Raw genomic sequence first — 23,579 nt, forward strand, 5'->3', positions numbered from 1 at the left:
GTGAAGGGCGCGCTCGTCGGTTTCTCTTCTTGAGGGTCACTGCTCATGGCTGCCGTTTCAATGTCTGAAAGTAGTTGTTTCATGCATTTTGTCCAGTTTTCTGGTTTTTATGGGGGGAGAGTGAGTCTTTTTCTGGTATCTTAATCCTGACAGGCAAGCCCGGGTTTTTGCCTCAGGCAACTGTGTGAAGAGTGGTGCCCTTTACTGAGATGGGACAGACTTCAAGAGGAATAGGTTTTGGAGGGAAAGTCAAGGGTTCAGTTTTGGACGTATTAATTTTGAAATGTCTCTGAAAAATCCAGGTGGAGATTCAATAGGCTGTTGGATACATGGGTTTGGAAATCAGAGAAGGAGCTTCAAGGGAAACAATATTTATTGATCTTTCCCTGAATATTGTTGATTTTCATGTGAACTTGGCTACTGTGGCTGATGAACACAAAATGAGAGATCTGTAGATATGTAGAAAATGGTTATGGTAATGATTCTGGTTTAAATGCTCCCTTTTATTCAGTATTCAAGCAGCTTACCTTCCTCCCAGTCACAGAACTTTTGTTCACAACATATTTCTTAGACGCTCCAATATTTGCAGCTAGTCATACCAAGTTCATGTAGTTTCATCATGAACCGATTCAAACTCTTTTCTTATTTCAATTGTGGTCCTTCTCCTTTGACCCATGGGTTTTTATAAATATGGTGTTTAATTCCCAAATGTGGGATTTTCTAGTTCTCTTTTTCTTACTGATTTCTGGCTTAATTATACTTTTGGTAAGTGTTCCATTTCCATTTGAAAGGAATATAAATTCTGCAGTCATTGAGTACAGTGTTTTATAAATGTTAATTAAGACTAATTTATTAATCAAGTTGTTAAAATCTTCTATATCCTTATAGACATTTTTATCTGCTTATTATATCTTTTATTGAGAGAAGTGTGCTTAATTTCCCACAATGATAGTGGATTTGTCTGTTTCTCCTTCAGAGGCTGTGTGATTAGGTGCCTATAAATGGAAAATTGTTTAAAAATAATTTCTCATCATTATGAAATGTCCCTCTTTGTCTCTGCTAATGCTTTTTGCCTCAAGGTTTTTTGATTTGTTGATAATATAGTGAGGTAGATTATATCATTTGGCCTCAATTCTCACCCTTCCTTTAATTACACTCTTTGTGTTCACACCCTTTGCCATGCAACTTTACAGTGCCCTCTACCATGAGTTGACTTTGACTTCAAGACATCCCTTGAAGCAGAAGCTTGAAATGGGCTTGACATTGAGACTTGTTCTCTTGGACAACTTCCATCACCATGAGAATATACTCAGGCCAACCTGGTTGAGTGACACACGGAGCTGAGTTGTCTGGTCATTCTAGCTGAGGCCAGTCTAGATAAGCAGAATTGAGAGCCAGTCAACTCAGATGTGTGAGTAGTAGATGCTTTTTGTTATATGTGACTGAGGTTTTGTCCATGCTTGGTACACGGCATTATCCTGGTAATGGAATACTGATACGTGTACGAGGTATATCTTTTTCCTTATTTTTCACTGCATGGCATGACCTGTGGGATCTTAGTTCCCCGACCAGGGATTGAACCTGGGCCCTCGGCAGTGAGAGCACGGAGTCCTAACCATTGGACCGCCAGGGAATTTCCCATCTTTTTCCATTTCTTTTTACCTTCTATCTAAACAAACCAAACTCTTGTAAGCAGCATGTTGTTGGGTTTGTTCTTTTAATCCAGTTGGACAATTTTGCTGTCTTTTTAAAATTGGGGCATTTAGTCCATTTGCATTGAAAGAAATTACTGATATATTTAGGCTTAAATCTTGCATTTACTGTTTGCTTTCTATTTGTTCTCCTGTTCTATGTATCTTTTTCACTTTTTTCTTGCTTTCTTTTGGATTAATTGAGTAATATTTATGATTTCATTTTATCTCCTTTGTTGACTTATTATATATGTACACCTTTTTCCAGAGGTAACTTTGAAGTTTATAGCATACTTTTTTCACTTATCAGAGTCTACCTTCAAGTATTATTATACCACTTTACCTACAGTATGAGAACTGTATAACAATATAGTTTCATTTTCCTGCCCCTGGACTTGGAACTATTATCATATATTTTACTTCTTTAAAAAAAAAATTATTTATTTGGTTGCGCCGGGTCTTAGTTGCAGCAGGCGGGCTCCTTAGTTGTGGCATATGAACTCTTAGTTGCTGTATGCATGTGGGATCTAGTTCCCTGACCAGGGATTGAACCCGGGCCCCCTGCATTGGGAGCGTGGAATCTTAACCACTGCAAGGAAGTCCCCATTTTACTTTTACAGTTGTTATAAACTGCTGAAGTAATTTTTTAAATAAGAAAAACGTTATTTTATATCCACTGATATGTTAAATATTTCCAGTGCCCCTCATTCCTTTATGTAGATGTGCATTCCTACCTGGTACCTTTTTCTTCATACCGAATGACTTTAACATTTCTCATAGTGTAAATCACCTGATTAATTCTTCCAGTTTCAAATATCTGAAATGGTCTTTATTTCACTTCATTTTTTCTAACTGTTTTTGCTGAGTGCTGAATTCTAGGTTAACACGCTTTGTTTTGTCTTCTTTAGTTCTTTACAGATGTTGCTCCACTGTCTTCTGGCTTGTATTGTTTTCAACAAAAAATCATTGTTGTTCAAAGAACATCAAGAAGACATTCTTATCTTTATTCCTCTACATGTAATATGTCTTCTTCTCTGGCTGGTTTTGAGATTTTCTGTTTACCAGTGTTTTTAAGCATCTGGATTATAAAGGGGCAGGCAGCTGTGTGTCTGAGTCACTTATTAGTAAAAGATTATATTTTTCATATACCTTCCTCGTGTCTCCAAGTTTTCAAGTTATTTTAAGAGCATAATACAGTTAAAAAACACATTTGTGTATATTATCTAATTTGATGCCTTCAGTATATATTAGTTGGCTAGGACAGAGAATATGGTACCGTTTTTAGAGGTGAGAAAACTAAACCTTGAATGGTGCAATGACTGCAGTAAACACTGAACTAGTTAGTGGGAAAGATAGGATGAATCTCTAATCTTCTACACCAAATCCAGTGCATTATCCTAGATTATAAAAAATGTTAAAATCCATCTATTTTGATGGAACTTTCTGTAGAATGGTGGGGTAGGAAACATTTGAAGGAACTACTAGATCCTGATTGTTTTGTCCTTACAGCAAAAAGGCGAACCATGCCTATGAAGGCCAACAGGATTGAACCTAGGAGCCAGAAGACCAAAAGATGGAAAAAGGATAGTCCATGGATTTTACACATCTTCAACCACAAATGCTGTGTTACTTCCATTACTGGCTGCTACAGCTGCCAGTGGAAAATCAAACAGGAGAAAAAATCTAAACGTGGACCCTACTGCTCTTGGGTACGGAGAGATGGGAAGAAGCTGGACCACACTTTCTTAGATGTGGGAAACATGGGCTGGTCCCTGCCCTCATGAGGGCTCACTAGAGTCTTCAGGACTGGGCTCGGGCTCTAGCTCTTCATGAAAGTTCTGCCATAATTCTGGAGCCAAAGTTAACTTTACGGGAACATGTGCTCATTTTCGTTCACTTTTATTCTTCATTTCTCTTCTTTCTTGTCATTCTATTATTCATTTATTCACCTCTGCTTTTGTTAGTAAGTGAACCTTGAAGAAAAATTGAGGTTTAGGTACAATTAGCTGTTTTTGGCTAGGGATTACAGGAATACCTGAATCTTTAAATCTCTCTTCAGTATGAGCTTCCCAGAGGAGCTACACATATGAGGAAAAACAGCAAGTGGGAAACAAGGTGCTCCTTTATTATTGGTCTGGCCAGTATCTGACTTTCTCTAATGAAGATCGCTGGTAAGGCTGAGTGGTGGCATGTGGTCTAGCCTCACTGAGCGCCTCTTTCTTTCTTTAAGCCATATGCTGGGCCTCTCTGGTGGGCAATATAATATGAGACCAAATGATGAGCACACTGAAGTGAGAAGAGGAGAGCCATATCATGTACCTTCACTTAGTCATAAACTTGGTCTAGCTGGGCCCGAGATTCTGACCCATGGGATTACTGATTTTTCATGTCTGAGATGGGGAGCACAAGGAAAGGGGTGGGAATGGGAGGCTTCCCTGGATTAGGCAGGAGTGTTCTCCTGTTCGTGTATCTTTCCTGCGCAGGTATTTGGCTTCTATACCAGTGACTGGGGATAACACAGGTTCTTCAGGCATGGTTCCTGCTCTCAAGGAATTCACAGTCTACTGGAGGAAAAGACAAGTACACACTTACTCTCAACATAGTGAGAGAAGTGTTATAGTTGTGTGTGTGCGTATGCCTATGCACACACGCATGCGTTCATGTACAAGGGAGGGGGCCGAAAATAACTATTTAGAATGTGAAAAGCAGTTAAGAATAGGATAGGTAAAGAACAGGGAATGGCAGGAGAAAAGGTATTGGAGGAGGAGTCAAAGGGCTTTGTATAAGGTTTATTTTAAGTGGAGTAGAGGATCTGAATGGAGAAGTGATGGGAAATTATGAAGCTAGAGAGGGAGTGGGAAAAGATATCGTGTGGTTTTAAGAATTTGACCTCTGCCATGTAAGGGATAAAGACTCCCTAAAGATTTTAAGCCACTGATGTCTGAGCTGTGTTTTGGAATGATTATTTGATCATGTGGAAGATGCATTAGACGGTATAAGAGTAATGCAGGGAGATGTCTTTGCCTTCAAAGAGAAAGCAACAGCAGTATTCAAGGTAAGAGATGTTGGTGTCCTGGATTAGAGTAGTGATGGTAAAAATGGAGAAGAGCAAATTGATTCAACAGATATTTATTACTTAGGGATGATGTTGTAAGTCACAAGATAGCTATAAAGAAGTACACGGAGCGGAAGATAAAGGGAGGCTTCCTGGTAAAGGTGACGTTGGAGGCAGTGTGGTATAATGGAAAAATCCCTGGAAGAGAGCCTGGGAGTATGTTTTGGTTCTTGTCCCAACTCAGCCTTTGGGCTGGATACGTGATATCTCCAAGCCTCTCTACAGGGTAATGCTGCACTGCAACTATGCAGACCTTTGGCGAGTATATACAGATGTTGCTGAGGTACCATGGATAAATGGAACTAAATTAGACTTGCTTCTTTCTCTTCCCAGAGAGAACGATTATTTTACCCATGTCTGGTTATTTCATTTTGCATGTCTGTGCTTTTGCTGTTTGTGTGGATAGAATCCTCAAACGAATACTTTGGCTTTGACTGGTGAGTTTCACTTTTTGTATTTTCACTTGTGTAAGGGCTCTTTGGTCTAATAGCCACATGGATCCTACATCAGGCTGAAAAGATCTAGTGGCATAAGGGGGAGGGTGGATAAAATTGGGTTTTCTACAGCTGGTGGATGGGAGGCCTGACTCTGGGGAGGGGTGAAGATGCTCAGCACCCTCAGCTATTATACTTCCCTTCCACCTGTGCTCACTCTCACTTAGACCAAATCTGGCTCAGTGGGAAGCTTTCTCTGTGCTTCCAATGTCCCCAATCCTTCTATTCAGATGACTCCCTGACACCTTGTTACTCAGTCTCTTTGTCTGGGTTACTGATGCCTACACTAGTTGGTCTTCATGATCTCTGTCCATGAACCCTGATGTCTCTGCCTCACCTCCAGCCTCTGCTTCTTCCTTCTGTCTTTACTGGGCTTTCTAAGACTCTAAAGACAGAAACGGTGTCCCATCTCAGCCCCTTTTCTAGCCAGATTCCTACTCCGGACTACTCCTAGCTCTTCCAGTTTTTCTGGCCTGATTATTGCAAATCTTACCCATTATTTGGTATTTGGGGGAGAAAGGGATATGTTTGAGTATGAGTCTTTTTAAAAAATGGAATACAGTTTATTTTTCCTTTGTTTTTGGCCGCACTGTGCGGCATGCGGGATCTTAGTTCCCTGACCAGGGATTGAACCCGTGTCCCCTGCGGTGGAAGTGAGGAGTCTTAACGACTGGACCGCCAAGGAAGTCCCTATTTTTCCTTTTATAGAAGTAAAATATGGTTTGTTATTTTAAATGTAAAAAATGCAGAAAGTAGAAAATATAAAAATCTGCTTAGTCTTATTCTTGAGTAACAATCTCTTGGTATACTTCCCAGTCTTTTTTTCTATGCTTATTTTTACATGGTTATGCTCATACCATATATATAATTTTGCTTTTCATTTTCACTTAAAATGGTTACACACATTTTGAAAAATTGTTAAAACTCTTAATGAACATCATTTAAAATGGTTTAAAAATATTTCCTGACATGAAGGTACTCTAATACACTTACTTAACCACTTTTTATTGTTAGGCATTATGAATGTTTCTAAATATTCCGGTTTTGATAACATGAAAGCACAGAGAAATCTCTGTGCTCTGACTTATGTTCTTACAATAGACTCCCACGAATGGTGTTATTGATTTAAGAAGAATAAACACTAATAAAATACATTATGCTTATTGCCAAAGTACTTTCTCAAAAGAGTCTAGCAATTTCCATAAACAACAGAGGTATATGAGTTTCTATTTTAACCTGCCATTGACAGCAGTAACTATTCTAATTTTGATAATTTTTATTAATTTTATAGATGGAATTTGTTTTGTTTTAATTTAATCATTGATTAAGTGTCAAAACTGGTTTATTTATTTACTTCTTAGTTTTCTTGCTTTGTTTATTTTGTGGGATTTTTACTAATTTTTGATCAGTTTATATGCAGTCTTTATTTATGGACCCGTTCTAAATTATTCTACAGGACTTGAGATACAAAGCTGTTTCATTTTAAAGTAAAATTTCCCTCAGTTTTTAAAAACTTTATTGAGATGTAATTGACGTATAACATTGTGTTAGTTTCAGGTGGATACAAAGTAATAATTTGATATTTTTATATATATTGTGAAATGATCACAACAATAAATCTTTTTAACATCAATCACTACACATGATTACAATTGTTTTCTTGTGATGAGAATTTTTAAGATCTACTCTCTTAGCAATTTTCAAATATATAATGCAGTATTATCAACTATAGTTACCATGCCGTATGTTACATTCCCATGGCTTAGTAACTGGAAGTTTGTACCTTTCAACCCCTTAACCCATTTCATCCACCCCCACCTCTGGCAACCACCAGTCTGTTCTATCTGTGAGCTTATTTATTGTTTTTGTTTTTGTTTTTTAGATTCCACATATAAGGGAGATCACATGGTATTTGTCTTTTTCTGTCTGACTTATTTCACTTAGCATAATGCCCTCAAGGGTTCATCAAGGTTGTCATAAATGGCAAGATTTCCTTCTTTTTTATGGCTGAATAATATTCCATTGTATGTACATACTGCATATTCTTTGTCCATTTATCTGTCAGTGGATACTTAGGTTGTTTCTATATCATGGCATGGTTTCTATACCATGCAGTGAACATAGGGGTACATATATCTTTTCAGGTTAGTGTTTTCATTTCTTTGGATGAATACCCAGATGTGGAATTGCCGGATCATATGGTAGCTCTGTTTTAATTTTTTTGCGGAACCTCCATACTAGTTTCCATAGTACCTGCACCAGTTTACATTCCCACCAGTAGTGCACAAGGGTTCCATTTTCTCCATGTCCTCGCAAACACTTGTTATTGCTTGTCTTTTTGATAACCATTCTAACAGGTATGAGGTGATATCTAGTTGGGGTTTTGATTTGCATTTTTCTGATTATTAGTGAATCATCAGAAAAATGATGTTGAATACCTTTTTATATACCTGTGGCCTGTATATCTTCTTAGGAAAAATGTCTATTCAGATACTCTATTTTTAAACTGGTTTGTTTGTTTAATTGGTATTCAGTTGTATGAATTCTTTGTGTATTTTTTGGATATTAACCTCTTTTTAAAGATTTTTTTGATGTGGACCATTTCAAAAGTCTTTATTGAATTTGTTACAATATTACTTCTGTTTTATGTTTTGTTTTCTTGGCCACGAAGCATGTGGGATCTTAGCTCCCCGACCAGGGATTGAACCCACACCCCCTGCATTGGAAGGCAAAATCTTAAGCACTGGACCACTAGGGAAGTCCCTGGATGTTAACCTCTTAATCAGATATATGATTTGCAAATATTTTCTCCCATTTGGTAGGTTGCCTTTTTGTTTTGTTGATGGTTTCCTTTGCTTTGTTTGATGTAGTCCCACTTGTTTGTTTTTGCTTTTGTTCCTTTTGCTGTCAAATCCAAAAAACTCATTGCCAAGGCTGATGTTAAGGAACTTACTGGTTATGTTTTCTTCTAGGAGTCCTATGGTTTGAGGTTTTATGTTCAAGTATTTAATCCATTTTGAGTTGATTTCTGTGTATGGTATAAGATATTGGTTCAGTTTCACTGTTTCGCATGTGGCTGTCCAGTTTTTTCAACACTGTTTATTGGAGACACTGTCCTTTCCTCATTGTATATCCTGGTTCTTGTCTCCTTTGTCATAAAATAATAGACCGTATATACATGGGTTTATTTCTGGGCTCTTTATGGCATTCCATTGATACGGTGTTTGTTTTTGTGCAGATACTCTACTGTTTTGATTACTGTAGCTTTGTAGTATTGTTTGAAATTAGGGAGTGTGATGCCTCCAGATTTGTTGTTCTTTCTCAATATTACTTTGGCTATTTGGGGTCTTCTGTGGTTCCATACAAATTTTAGGATTGTTCTGTTTCTATAAAAATGCCATTGGAATTTTGTTAGGGATTGCATCTAATCTGTAGATGGCTTTCAGTAGCAGGGAAAATTTAACAATATTAATTCTTCCAATACATGAACATGAGGTATCTTTCCATTTCACATCTTATAGTTTTCAGTGGAGAGCTCTTTCACCTCCTTGATTAAATTTATTCTTAGGTATTTTATTTTTGTTACTGATATTGTAACTGGGGTTGTTTTCTTAATTTCTTTTTTGTATATATTTTTATCAGTGTGTAGAAATCCAACAGATTTTTGTATATTGATTTTGTATCCTGCAACTTTAGAATTCATTAATTAGATCTCACAGTTTTTTGATGGAGTCTTTAATATTTTCTGTATATAAAATCATGTCATCTTTAAATAGAGAAAGTTTTACTTCTTTCTTTCCAATTCTGGTGCCTTTCCTTCCTCCCTCCCTCCCTTCCTTCCTTCCTTCCTTCCCACCCCCCCCCTTTCCTTCTTTCTTTCTCTCTTTCTCTCTTTCTTTCTTTCTTTTCTTTCTTTCCCTGATTGCTCTAACTAGGATTTCTAGTACTATATGTTGAATAGGAGTGGTGAGTGTGCACCCTGTTATTCCTGATCTTAGAGGAAAATCTTTTAACCTTTCACCATTGAGTAAGATGTTAGATGTGGGCTTGTGATATGTGACCTTTATTTTGTTGAGGTATGTTCCTCCTATACCCAGTTTGTTGAGAGTTTGTTTTTTTTTTTTTTTATCATGAATGGAGTTTGAATTTGTCAGATGCTATTTTTGCTATTTTGAAATGATCATATGATTTTTATCTTTCATTCTCTTAATGTGATGTATCACATTTATTGATTTGTGTATGTAGAACCATCCTTGCATTAGAGGGACGAATCCCACTTGATCATGGTATATGATTCTTTTAAAGTGCTGTTGTATTTGGCTTGTAGTATTTTGTTGTGATTCTTGCATCTATATTCATCACGGATATTGGCCTGTAATTTCTTTTCTTATAGTGTCCTTATCAAGCTTTTATATCAGGGAAATGCTGGCTTTGTAAAATTAATTTGGAAGTGTTCTCTCCTCTTCAATTTTTTGTAAGAGTTTGAGAAGGATTGATGTTAATTCTTCTTTAAATATTTAAAATTGGCCAGTGAAACATTTGGTCCTGTGCTTTTCTTCTTTGGGAGGTTTTTGTTTACTGATTCAGTCTCCTTACTCATTACTCACATCTTACTCTGATCAGATTTTCTGTTTCTTCATGATTCAGTCTTGGTAGGTTGTATGTTTCTAGAAATTTATCCTTTTTTCCTAGGTTGTCCAGTTTGTTGGCATATAGTTGTTCATAGTCATCTCTTAATGTTCCTTTCTGTGGTGTCAGTTGTAAAGACTCCTTTTTCATTTAAAATTTTATTTATTTGGATCCTCTTTTTTTCTTGGTTAGTCTTGCTAAAAGTTTTGTCAATTTTATGTATTTTTTCAAAGAACGAACTCTTAGTTTGGTTAATTTTTTCTATTGTTTTCCTATTATCTGTTTTACTTATTTACCAAACAAATTAGCTCTTGAATGAAGAGAAATCCTTGAGGAAGGACCTTGCTATACAAAAGAACCTGCCTGTACAAAACTGTATACTGTCAGTCTTCCTCCTCTTTTCCCCCCAAAGAACATCTGGCTATTTACCAGGGTGGTTGTGCACTTGGGCAGAAGAAATACTTCTGGGGCAATTACTGGACACTGACTCTGAACTGATACAAATTCCTGGAGATATAAAGCAGCACTATGATTCACCAGTCCGAGTAATCAATGGGGATAGGTAATCAATGGAGTTTTGGTTCAGACCTATCTCTACAGTGGGTCTAGTGGGTCCCCAAACCCACCCTGCAGTTATTTCTCTAGTTTTGGAACGCATAATTGGAATAAACATACTCAGAAGCAGGCAGAATCCTCACAGCAATACTCCATCATCAAATAAAAGTTGTAAACATAAGAGTGAGTTCCCATTGGTCCTAAAGCCACAAGTAAAGTTAGTGGGCAGTTTTCCATTGCTCCCATAGCAAATTATCACAAATTCAATGGCCTAAAGCAATACCCATTTTTTTTCTCAGTTCTGTAGGTCAGACGTCAGACATGCTTGGCTGGGTACTCTGCTTAGGATTTCATAATGAAATCAAGGTGCCAGATGGCCTGAGCTTATACCTGGGGCTCTGAGTGAGAATTCACTTCCAGGTTCATTCAAGTTGTTGGCAGAATCCAGTTCCTTCTGGTTGTAGGAATGATGTGCTCATTCTTTAGTGGTTGTCAGAGGGGAGTTGGTCTCAGCTTCTAGCTTGTGGCCTTCTCTATCTTCAAAGCTAGCAGTGGTGTTTCAACATAACCGTTGAAACGGTTAACGTCATCACTCATGTGATACCAAATGACAGAGATCATGGGAGCCAGAATTCTGTGTGTGTGTGTCTACATGTTTTTCTCTTCTCCCATTCTTCTACCATTGAAAATAAGATGTATTAATAGTAGTTGACCATATATATCAGTACTTAAATTAGAGGTATAAACATCACATAGAGGCGATAAAGGAACTTTGTATCCTTTTTTGGGGAGAGGATTGGTGTGTTTTTGGTTGTATGAGAGGTAATCGCATCATGTTAGATAGAAAGTAAGGATGGTTAATAGAGGTGTGTATGAATACCAAGTTGCTCATGAGTGGATTGTGGTAGTGTACTAATTGGGTCCACTTAGTTAAACTGAAACTGCATTTCTCACAATTCCATTCCCAGTATAGGATTGGGTTAGGATTGGGTTAGGATTGGGTTAGGATTAATTACAAGAAAAATTGGTATACAGTTTGGAAGTAGGAAGTGAATCGTTAGCTATTTCTTTATACTCTGAATATCAGTGATGGACCCAGGCATTATGACAGCCTCCATGCAATGTCAATATCTGGTAGTTCACTTAGTTGCCATGGGGAAGCACCTGGGCCCACATTCTTCTTGCTCCTGCCAGGTCTTCTTCAGCTTCTTCATGTCCTAGGTCAGATAAGTATGCAGCTAAATGATGAAAGGCATGAACTTTTCCTGCAGGTCACTGTTATTATCCAAGGTTGGAGGAAGTGTGTTATGACTTTGTTGAATTAACATTTGTTATGTGGAGCACAGGGTGCTGGATGGGCAATTGAGGCAACAGCAATGGTGAGTGGTGGTTCAACAACAGACTGCAAGAGAAATTAAAATAGAGAAGTTTATTACTTGGAGGTACTGGGGGAAGTACACAGATGCCTCTAGGGCCCACATAGGGAGGTCAAGGCAGAGTGTAGACAGAAAGTGAGGCAGGACCTGGGCACATGCCTTTATTACAGTCCATGGCTGGAGTGCTTTGGGGTTCCTGGGCTAGGGCCAGATTGATTAAGTCAAACTATAAGAGTAGGGTTTTTGTAAGCCCCATGGAAGTCTTGTCTAAGGGGCACATGAGGCATACAGGTGATGGGAAGCATGCGAGACTGTAGATCACAAGGGCTATTGTGGAAGTCATATCAGGACCTTATATTTGCTTATGACTGAGGGCTCCTAGGTCATGTGCTTCCCTGAGGGTGCTAGTGTCAATTTAAGGTCACTGTGGTCCACTTGGACAAACAAAATGGGTGCCACGGCGGCAATACCATGGAGTTACAGCTTAGCTAATAGGAGTTAACTTAGCTAAATCCTTGACACAGTGATAGACACAGCTTGCATGGTTTGTGTGTGTCCTCATGTGTTCCAGTCTATCCTTACGTGTTTCAGTTTGTCCTTGAGGGTTCTAGTTCCTCCTCATGGGTTTCAGTTTCCCTATATATTGTGTTCAGTTTTACTTTCCAACTTCTGGCCTGTCTGACTTCTACAACTTTAGGCCAAGTGTTGGAGCAGATGTAACAGTCTTACATAGCCTTCTCTCACAGCTTCTGTAATAGCCCAAGGTCTAATCCCTACAATAATTCCTTTTCTGAGTGGTCCCAGACCAATACAGTATTTTTAATCATTTTGGAAAAGTTCTCAGCCATTACCTTTACAAATATTGCTTTTACCCCATTTTCTATTGCCTCTACTTCAATTTTATATTAGGTATTTTCTCTTTATCCTCTTAAGTGTCCTACTCTTTCTTCTGTATTTCTCATGTATTTTTTTCATGTGTCTCTGTTTCATGCTTGATATTTTTTTCTGGTCTGTCTTTTGTTTAGCAAATTCCTTTTGGCTCTGTTTTACCTGCTATTTAATCCATTCACTGAGTTCTTAATTTTTATTGCTGTATTTTCCCTTCTAGAATTCTTTTTTTTTTTTTTTTTTATAAATTTATTTATTTATTTAGGGGTGTGTTGGGTCTGTGCGAGGGCTTTCACTACCACCACCTAGAGTGAGTACAGATGAATAGGACAAGAAGAAGTAGAAGAGGGAAAGAGAAAAAGAGAAAAAAATTCAAAATTCTTCCTGCAGTTCATGGTGGGTGGGTGGGAAATTCACCTGAATTTGGTGAGAGGGTTTTGAGCTGAACTAAGCTAATAATAATATTTATGTGTGGTTGAATGTACAAAAGAAGACCTTTTAGGTTAAAAGGGAGTGAAAAAAAATCAAATGTGGCCAGAAAAATGATTAGAAAAATAAAGGCACCATTAAATGGTAAACCTTAACTTACTCACTTGGAAAGCAAAGTCAAAATCACTATTTGGTTAAGCTGTTTGATAAATTCTTTGACTGTATCTAGGCTACTATTAAGTCCATCTTGCATTTTTTAAAAATTGAAGTTTAGCTAATTTACAATGCTGTGTTAGTTTCAGTTGTACAGCAAGGTGATTCAGCTATACACACACACACACACACACACACACACACACACAAACACACATATTATTTTTTCAGATTCTTTTCCATTATAGGTCATCTTGCATGTTTTTTAAGATCTCTGTTTCATTGTTTTGATAATTAATGTGCTTGTTTTAAAACATCTATTCTTGTTACCTGGATGTGAGTCCTTTATTTTTCTGAAGCTTTTGAATATATTTATTTTGTGGTTCTTTTCTGATCGTTCTATTAATTATATTTTTTTGTGTGCAAGTTGTTCTATTAGTTGGCTTTATTGGGTGAATTTGTTGACATTCCTTACATGTTTTCTGATTCCTGGCTGTGAGCTCATCTTTTAGAAAGTACTCTTAGTGTCTTGATCTGGGATAGCTCTCGCTAGGATGGCTGCTTGCTTGTCTCATTCTTCTTGATGTATGTTATAGCCCCTGACCAAAGAGAATTTCTTTTCCTATTTGTAATGTGGTTATATGTTCACCAATCTATATTTTATACAGGCATACCTTGGAGATACTGGGAGTTCAGTTCCAGACCACAGAAATAAAGTGAATAATATAGCAATAAAGCAAGTCACACAATTTTTTTGGTTTCCCAGTGCACATAAAAGTTATGTTTACACTATACTGTAGTCTGTAAGTGTATAATAACATCGTTTATAAAAAATATACATGCCTTAGTTAAAAAGTATTTTATTGCTAAATAGCTAACCATCCTCAGAACATTCAGTGAGTAGTGGTAGTAACATCAAAGATCACTGATCACAGATCACCATAACAACTATAATAAAAATGAAAAAGCTTGAAATATTGCAAGAATTACCAAAATGTGACACAGAGACATGAAGTGAGCAAATGCTGTTGGAAAAATGGTGCCAATAGACCTGTTTGATGTAGGGTTGCCACAAACCTTCAATTTGTAAAAAATGCAGTATCTTTGAAGCGTATGTCTATATTGTTAAAATATAATTTCTCCAGATTTTATATGGTGAGAAGGTAATTTCTGTTATCTTGAAATGAACGGTCTAGAACAATTTTGACATAAAATATGTAGACCAAGTGTAACACTGTTTCTCTTAGCGAATTATTAGCAGTTTTCCCTCATAAACTACTTTAGGAACAGAACACATCAGGACTATTTTTGAAGGGGCCAAATCTCTTACACAGAATAGATAAATTAATATGGTGGCTTGCAGTTATGTAAGAAAACATATATTCATGTGGACCAGGAACCTGCCCAAATGGAAAGTGTTAGTTTTATTAAGGCAGTGGACTTTTTCTCTTTTGGAATTCCAGAATTTCTGTCTTATATTGTTTTTTAAAGAGAACATAATTTTTGCATATATTGATATATTCTGAGTAACTTTAAAGAATCATACCACTCATACAGAGCCCCATTAAAGTACCCAATTGCCTGTAGGACAAAGTTAGAACTTCTCAACTGAATATCCCCAAAGCTCTTCACACATCTGTTCCCAAATTGCCTTCTCTTCTTATCTCCCTCTGTTTATCTTTTACCTCATCTAGTCCAGTCTTATCTCCCCCAATCCTTGACACAGATGCTACTAATTTTTTACTGTATTTTAAGGATTGAAACACATTTTTGCAGGGTCATTTTTCTAGGTACAGGATTCTGGTTCTTCTGGTCCATTGTCTTGCTGAGTTTTTTTGGGATCCTGGCTGCCTACACATCATTGCTCTTGGTGAGTAGTGTTTTCCATTTCTCCCACTCCTTTCCTGAGTAGGCTCATGAGGTGCTCTGTCTGTGGTATGGTTCCCAGTTGTGCTGGGAGCCCTCAGAACCTCAGATCACTCTTGGTAGAGTTGGGGTTTACATCAGCCAAGAATGTTAGGCACGAGGGATAGATGGAGGAAAAAAGGCTTGTGCCGTTAGAGGGTGTGTCTTACCACTTTGACCCTTTGGAAGGGTGGCAGAACATCCTTCCCCTGTTTCATAGCCTATTTTCTGGTTCACTCAGTATTGTCATTTTAGACACCTACACCTTCAAATGGCAGTACTTGTGCATATTGAATTTTATAGCCCATCTCCTAAGAATCAGTCTTTCTGGGCCTTACAAATTAGCTAGTGTGTTAAACCTGTTCTAATGTGCAAATGCTAGTCCTTAGTCCAGGTGTGAAGTACATTTTAGCGAAAGTCTTTAGGCACTAGTGACCCTGCCTCTGTTGTCTGACATATAGTAGTGTCAGGTAGTGTGAGAAATTCAGGCCAGGAAATAGAGGAGTTTGAAGAAGTGGAAAGCTTGTGAGAGACTAACTTTTAAGGAACTGGAGTTTTTCAGTGCCCCATTATACATAGGGCATATATATCTTTCTCTGATTTCATGATTCCTTGTCCCCACTGATTTCCTGTCTGATATAGAAGAATCCAACCCCCAAATCAGTTGACATTTGCATTAATTTTTCTTTCAACAAAATATATTGATCATTATATGAGTGGTAAGTACTGAAGATATAGAAATCAACAAGACATGTGCAGTTTCTGTTTTCATGCAGGGCACTTCAAAGTGATAGTTATGAGATGTAAAGTTATAGTCCTTAATTCTAACTCATTGAGAGTTTAGAATCTAATAGGGAACTAAGTCATAGACAAAAATAACCAACACAAGGAGAGCATTATAATTGTCATTAGAGTGGCCTAAATAACGTTCTGCATGGGTTCTGAGAAGGAAGAGGTGACTTACAGCCAAGAGGATTAAGTGAGGCTTCTTGGAAGAGGTGGAACAGGAGTGGGATCTTGAAGGGATGTTGGATTTAGACGTGTGTTTATGCTGATGGGGAAGAAAGTTCCAGACTGTGGGAACGTCATGACAAAGTCAGGGTCATTTGTAGAGATGTGGATGGACCTAGAGTCTGTCATACAGAGTGAAGTAAGCCAGAAAGAGAAAAACAAATATCGTATATTAAAGCATATATGTGGAATCTAGAAAAATGGTACAGATGAACCTATCTGTAGGGCAGGAATAGAGACATAGACGTAGAGAACGGACATGTGGACACGGGGTGGGGGGAAGGGGAGGGTGGGACGAATTGGGAGATTAGGTTTGACATAAATACACTACCGTGTGTAAAATAGCTAGTGGGAACCTGCTGTATGGCATAGGGAGCTCAGCTCAGTGTCCTGTGATGACCTAGGTGGGCGGGGGAAGGGAGGGAGGGAGGTCCAAGAGGGAGTGGATATAGGTATACATATAGCTGATTCACTTCATTGTACAGCAGAAACTAACACAACATTGTAAAGCAATTTTACTCCCATAAAAAAAAAAAAGAGAGCTATGTATGGGGTGTGACTAGGTACCAGGGAAGAATCAGTTCTGTTAGCACGTAGGGGATATTGAAGAAAAATGGGTAACCTCTTTTTAGATAGGCTTGTGACGGACTTTGGAAGGCCTGAAAAGCAGACTAATACATGTAACATAAATCAGATTTCTGTTTAGGAAAATCATCCTGGAAGTTGTGGTGTGGAGGGTGGCTATAGGCAGAGAGACCAGTTAGAAGCTTTTCTTTTTAATGGGGAAAAAACAGATGAATGGTGTTCTCTGGACCAGACTCTGGCCACTGAATTGTACTGCTTTCATACACAATAAACATGAAATGGTATAGTTAGCTTCTAAGGTGTGAATGAGTTCTAATGTCCAATAAGGCAATGTATTTTCACAAACTTTCTACTCTACCCTACCTATTTTTGGATACATATAGTGGTAACAACAGTGAACAAAGAGGGAGACCTGGGTCCTATTCCTAGCTCTATCTTGAGGTTACCTTGTAACCTTGACCAAGTCATATAATTCTTCTGAGCCTCAGTTTCTTTTCTTTCAAATGAGAATTATAATAATATTTAATAAAATGGTATTTTATAGGGCTGGGTAAAGAACAGATGAATTACATACATAAAATTGTTTTGATAAAAATCTAAGTGACTTATACATTCAAACTCTCATTAATATCCTAAGCATCTGAAGACTCTGGTTTTCAGTTGCTATCTCCACACTGACTTGGTGACTGGCTAGATTTAGATTCAAATTCTATCTAAGATTTATTGACTAAATACCAATGTTAACAACAGTGGTCAGCAGTTATAACAATGGCACTGGTTCCTCAAGAAAGCTTTTAAGTGACCCTTGGAAGGGCTGGCCCCTGACCTCTGTTCTCTAACAAGTGGCTCTAAGTAATACCTACCAAGAAATTGGTAGAAACTCAGGAAAGATATCAGTGTATTGACTGTTGCAAAATCCCAGAGAAGATAATAATAAATTCTTCCTGGGGTTGCTGGTGAAAGGTACAAGTAGGTGACATTTGAACTGTCCTTGAAGGGTCAGTGGCATGGGGTGGGAGAGCTTTTTAGGCAGAGGAACAGAATGGCAAATTCCCAGAGTATAAAAACTGCAGGTGTAGCAAGAAATGAATGTAACGCCAGACTGTGAAAGGAATTTTGAGTTCAGAACAGTGTTTTGGGTAGCATCTTGGTGATTTCAAAATAATCTCATTTTTCTTCTTTGTTTTTTTCAGGTACTTGGATCTTTGTTGCTTTGGGAGGGGATAGAATTGTACCTGCACTGGTGTCATAAGGTAGGACATCTGAATCTTCCTTCATAGGAGACCTTAGACCAGGACTGAGTGTGCCTCTTTAGCATTGTGTTGAATACAGAGTTGCCCTTTCTTTCATTCTTCCCCTTATGAAAAAGATCTACTTACACTGTTTTAACTGAAGTCATTAAATTTGTAACAGTAATTTACAAATTTGATTTGTAAATTTGTAAATTTGATTTGTAAATCTGTAATTTGTAAATTTGATTTACTGAAGGAGCTGAATCCAAACTTTATTTTTTCTCACTACTCCTTGTTAAACTCACTCTGTGACTCTGTTCTTCCCATCCCCATAAAACCTTAGGTGGGCTCCATTATTTGCCCAGTCCTTTATAGTCAAAAAGACATTCTCATTCAATCATTAAAAATTTCAGTTCATTGTAATAAACCAAACTCCAACTTTATGAGACTTTTCCCTTCCCCTGTTTTCACATGACCCAGGCCTGCAAACATGCAGTGGTGGAGAGAGCATGATTGTCCTTTTACCTTTCTTCCACCAGAGTAGGGCCCAGGAGATGGGGAGATAGGATAAAAGAACAAAGTCCCCCAAGGAGGGGCAAGAGGGCCCATCAAGACCAGGTAAATGCACAATTGTTGGCTCTTTACCGCACAGGTTTTTCAATGCGTATTTTCAGAGACCTTTCTGCTGAGAACCTTGACTGCAGTTCTCTTGGTGGTGTCATTGCCTGTCTTCCTATATACCCCATGAAATTTCTATGTTGAGGTCCTTTTGACTCTCCCTTAGTTTGGAGCCCTTTAAAGTTATATTGGCAATTACAAAGGATCCGTATGTGGTCCAAGGAAGCAGGCATCACTGACCCAACATCTGAAGACATACAGCTCATTTCCAAGATAACCTTCCTTGTTTTGTTCTGCCATGGGCTTGAGCATCTCCAGCCATAGCCTCTTGCTATTTATAGCAAGCATGGTTTTGTTACTATTCCTTGTATTTCCTCAAATACAGGAACATGTCAAACTCTCTGAATGGTCCCCTTAAATTTCCTCTTACTCAAAAGGGAAGTATGAACTGAAAATATAAATTTAAAAGTTAGAATAGATGGAAATTGAACTTGTAAGATCTTATAGAGAAAGAATGTAGATTGAGAAGTGAACAAATGGGCCTTATTGAGATCATCCTCCGTTTTGGAACTGGGACACCACGATCAGTTAGTTACTACCAAGTTATAACTCTATGGGTTATACCATTCTGATTATCATTTCAGGCTTGTGCCTTTTATAGAAACCATGCTTACCTTGCCTCTGGCAGTGGGTGCTGCTACTTGGCCTCTGCCACAGCAGAATCTCATCATTGCCTTTGAAATCAGGAAGCCAGTTTCAGTGGCAGCACCTCTCACCTTTATCCAGGCGTAAAGGATAGCCACTACAGTGCTTTTCAAGGATGCTGACACTTTCCTCAGCAACGTATTTTTCAGTGTCCTCTGATTCCTCCCATAGAACGTGACCTGGAGTGGGTTAGCTCATCATAGGTGATAGCATTCCAGCAACCTTTCTCAGTAAATCACTGGATTCTTTCTTCCATATTACACCAAGAAATTGCTGGCATCCAAATTTTATAAAGCATAGGCCACTATTTTTTTTATTGAAGTATGGTTGGTTTACAGTATTATATTAGTTTTAGGTATATAACATAGTGATTCAATATGTTTATAGATTATATTTCATTTAAAGTTATTATAAAATATTGGCTGTATTCTGTGTGCTATACATTCCATCCTTGTATCTTATTTATTTTATACCTAGTAGTTAGTGCCTAGTCCCCTTTCACTACCTGGTCCCTCCCCTACTCCTTTTGCCGTTGGTAACCACTAGTTTGTTTTCTGTGTCTGTGAGTCTGTTTCTGTTCTGTTATATTCATTCATTTGTTTTATTTTTTAGATTCTACACTTAAGTGAAAACATACGGTATTTGTCATTCTCAGTCTGACTAACTTTACTAAGCATAGTATCTTCCAGGTCCTCCATGTTGTTGCAAATGGCAAAGTTTCATTCTTTTTTATGGCTAACTAATATTCCATTGTGTGTATGTACATACACACACACACGCCCCACATCGTCTTATCAGTTCATCTGTTGATGAACACTTAGGTTGTTTCCATATCTTGGCTATTGTAAATAAAGCTGCTATGAACATTGGGGTGCATATATCTTTTTGAATTAATGTTTTTATTTTCTTCAGCATATCCTCAGGAATGGAATTGCTGGATCATATGGTAGTTCTATTTTTAATTTTTTGAGGACCCCCCATACTGTTTTCCATAGTGGTTGTACTAATTTACATTCCCACCAACGTGTTCTAGGGTTCCCTTTTCTCCACATCCTTGCTGACGTTTATTATTTGTTGTGTTTTTGACAATAGCCATTCTGACAGCTGTGAGGTGATATCTCACTGTGGTTTTGATTTGTATTTTTCTGATGATTAGTGATGTTGAGCATCTTTTCATGTGCCTGTTGGCCATCTGTATATTTTCTTTGGAAAAATGTCTGTTCAGGTCTTCTGCCCATTTTTAAATTGGGTTGCATTGTATGAACTCTTTATATATTTTGGATATCAACCGCTTATCAGGCATATGATTTCCAAATATCTTCTTTTATTCAACAGGTTGTCTTTTCATTTTGTTGATGGCTTCCTTTGCTGGACACAAGTTTTAAATTTGATTAGGTCTCATTTAGTTTTGCTTTTGTTTTCCTTGCCTGAGGAGACATATCCAAAAAAATATTGCTAAGACATGTCAAAGAATGTTATTGCCTACATTTTCTTCTAGGAGTTTTATGATTTCTGGTCTTACATTTAGGTCTTTAATCCATTTTGAGTTTATTTTTATATATGGTGTGAGAAAATGTTCTAATTTCATTCTTTTACATGTACCTCTCCAGTTTTCCCAGCATCACTTATTTTTTTTTAATTGACAGAAGGCAAGATGGTATTTTATTTAGCAATATTCTCAGCACTTAAGTAAAGAACATTTTCAAGGTATCATAATTTTTTTTTAATATCTTTATTGGAGTATAATTGCTTTACATTGTTGTGTTAGTTTCCACTGTATAACAAAGTGAATCAGCTATACGTATACTTATATCCCCATATCCCCTCCCTCTTGCGTCTCCCTCCCACCCTCCCTACCCCACCCCTCTAGGTGGTCACAAAGCACTGAGCTGATCTCCCTGTGCTATGTGGCTGCTTCCCACTAGCGATATATGTTACATTTGGTAGTGTGTATATGTCCATGCCACTCTCTCACTTTGTCCCATCTTACCCTTCCCACTCCCCGTGTCCTTAAGTCCATTCTCTACATCTGCATCTTTATTCCTGTCCTGCCCCTAGGTTCTTCAGAACCACTTTTTTTTAGATTCCATATATATGTGTTAGCGTACGGTATTTGTTTTTCTCTTTCTGACTGACTTCACTCTGTATGACAGACTCTGGGTCCATCCACCTCACTACAAATAACTCAATTTCGTTTCTTTTTATGGCTGAGTAATATTCCATTGTATATATGTGCCACATCTTCTTTATCCATTCATCTGTCGATGGACACTTAGGTTGCTTCCATGTCCTGGCTATTGTATATAGTGCCTAGCACTACTTATTGAAGAGACTGTCTTTTCCCCAGTGTATATTTTTGCAAGCATAGGCCACTATTGAGCCACAGTTTCAGAAAATGAAACAAGCAATTAGAATCACTCTAAGATGTATAATACCTGGATTCTGGTATATTGAATTCATAATCTCTGGTAAGTGCACACATATCATTAAATGTAGCCCAATCCAAAATTCTTTTCTCCTTGTCTAACAACCTTAGGATTCATTCCCACACATATATTCTACAGAGTTTGGTAAGTAAATTTAACAAAACCATCTCTAGAGGCATTCTGGCATCTGATTCTGGTTATGAGTCTGTGGGCAAGGGGAAGTAATGCAGATGAGGTATGAGAAGAGTGGGCATCCCCTTGGAAGGTGACCACCTTAGTTGGGGCTTCAAACCATGAAGGATTAGGCTTATCGGACTTGGGAGGAGAGACTGCTTCAGTTGACAACAGAGATTCTGTAGGGCTTCGAGTTTCAGTTTTAGTGCACAAAGAATAAACCCAGAAGGAAAGGGTTAGCACCTGGCCTATAACCTATTTTCCTTCTACTTAAGGATATTCAGAGAGGAATGAATGACCTCAATCGAAACTCTTTATAAACATACTAAAGGTATTTATTAGGCAAACGATAATGGAGAATCCTTATTTATGAAAATTTCTAGCAGGATATAACCTGGTATATCTGGGTTGCTTATTGTAAATAAGCTTGGAATTTATAGATGTGTAGGGTGGGAGACATGGCTGGCTCGAGTTGTATAATTAATGGGATATAAGATAAGGATGCTCCATAACCCAGAAGGCTCCTTCTGTGAAACAAAGTTTCTACACACTTTGCTCAAAACACACCTCACATTAAAGAAAGTTTTTTAATTGAAGTGTAGTTGATTTCCAATGTTGTGTCAGTTTCAGGGGTACAGCAAAGTGATTCACATATATATATATATATAACTGAATATATATATATTTTATTTTTCAGATTCTTTACCATTATAGGTTATTATAAGATATTAAGTATAGTTCCCTGTGCTATATAGTAGATGCTTGTTGTTTATTTTATATATAGTAGTGTGTATCTGTTAATCCCAGCCTCCTAATTTATCCCTCCCCATCCCCCTTTCCCCTTTGGTAACCATAATCTTGTTTTCTATGTCTGTGAGTCTATTTCTGTTTTGTAAATGAGTTCATTCATGCCATTTTTTAAAGATTCCACATATAAGTGATATGATATTTTTCTCTGACTTACTTTACATAGTATGACAATCTCTAGGTCCATCCATGTTGTTGCAAATGGCATTGTTTCATTCTTTTTTATGGCTGAGTAATATTCTATTGTATATATGTACCATATCTTCTTTATCCATTCATCTGTCAATGGACATTTAGGTTGCTTCCTTGTCCTGGCTGTTGTAAATAGTGCTGCAGTGAACATTGTGGTACATGTATCTTTTCGAATTATGGTTTTCTCCAGGTATGTGCCCAGGAGTGGGATTGCTGGATCATATGGTAGCTCTATTTTTTAGTTTTTTAAGGAACCTTCATCCACAGTGGCTGCACCAATTTACGTTCCCACCAACAGTGTAGAAGGGTTCCCCTTTCTCCATACCTCTCCAGCATTTATTATTTGTAGACTTTTTGATGATGGCCATTCTAACTGGTGTGAGGTGATACCTCATTGTAGTTTTGATTTGCATTTCTTTAATAATTGGTGATGTTGAGCATCTTTTCATGTACCTGTTGGCCATCTGTATGTCTTCTTTGGAGAAAGGTCTATTTAGGTCTTCTGCCCATTCTTGAGTGTGTTGTTTGTTTTTTTGATATTGAGCTGTATGAGCTGTTTGTATATTTTGGAAATTAAGCCCTGTCTGTAACTTC

The 23,579-nt window shown here is 37.6% G+C and overlaps 1 protein-coding gene across 17 annotated transcripts in view; it reads left to right on the plus strand.

The window, feature by feature from the left end:
• The window catches only part of GDPD4 (glycerophosphodiester phosphodiesterase domain containing 4), a 283,424-nt gene that overhangs the window by 12,553 nt on the left and 247,292 nt on the right, over nucleotides 1-23,579 (plus strand). For 8 of the 17 annotated variants that reach the window (XM_082410317.1, XM_082410318.1, XM_082410321.1 and 5 more), the window contains exons 1-4: nucleotides 1,419-3,400; nucleotides 5,140-5,243; nucleotides 15,107-15,200; nucleotides 18,025-18,084. In XM_082410317.1, coding sequence (XP_082266443.1) covers nucleotides 3,125-3,400; nucleotides 5,140-5,243; nucleotides 15,107-15,200; nucleotides 18,025-18,084 — 534 coding nt within the window. In that variant the 5' untranslated portion in view covers nucleotides 1,419-3,124. The other 9 variants (XM_082410323.1, XM_082410326.1, XM_082410327.1 and 6 more) reach the window with 4 other exon arrangements.

This window comes from Balaenoptera physalus (assembly GCF_965194825.1).
Source record: "Balaenoptera physalus genome assembly, chromosome: 10".
Classification (NCBI taxonomy): domain Eukaryota; kingdom Metazoa; phylum Chordata; class Mammalia; order Artiodactyla; family Balaenopteridae; genus Balaenoptera; species Balaenoptera physalus.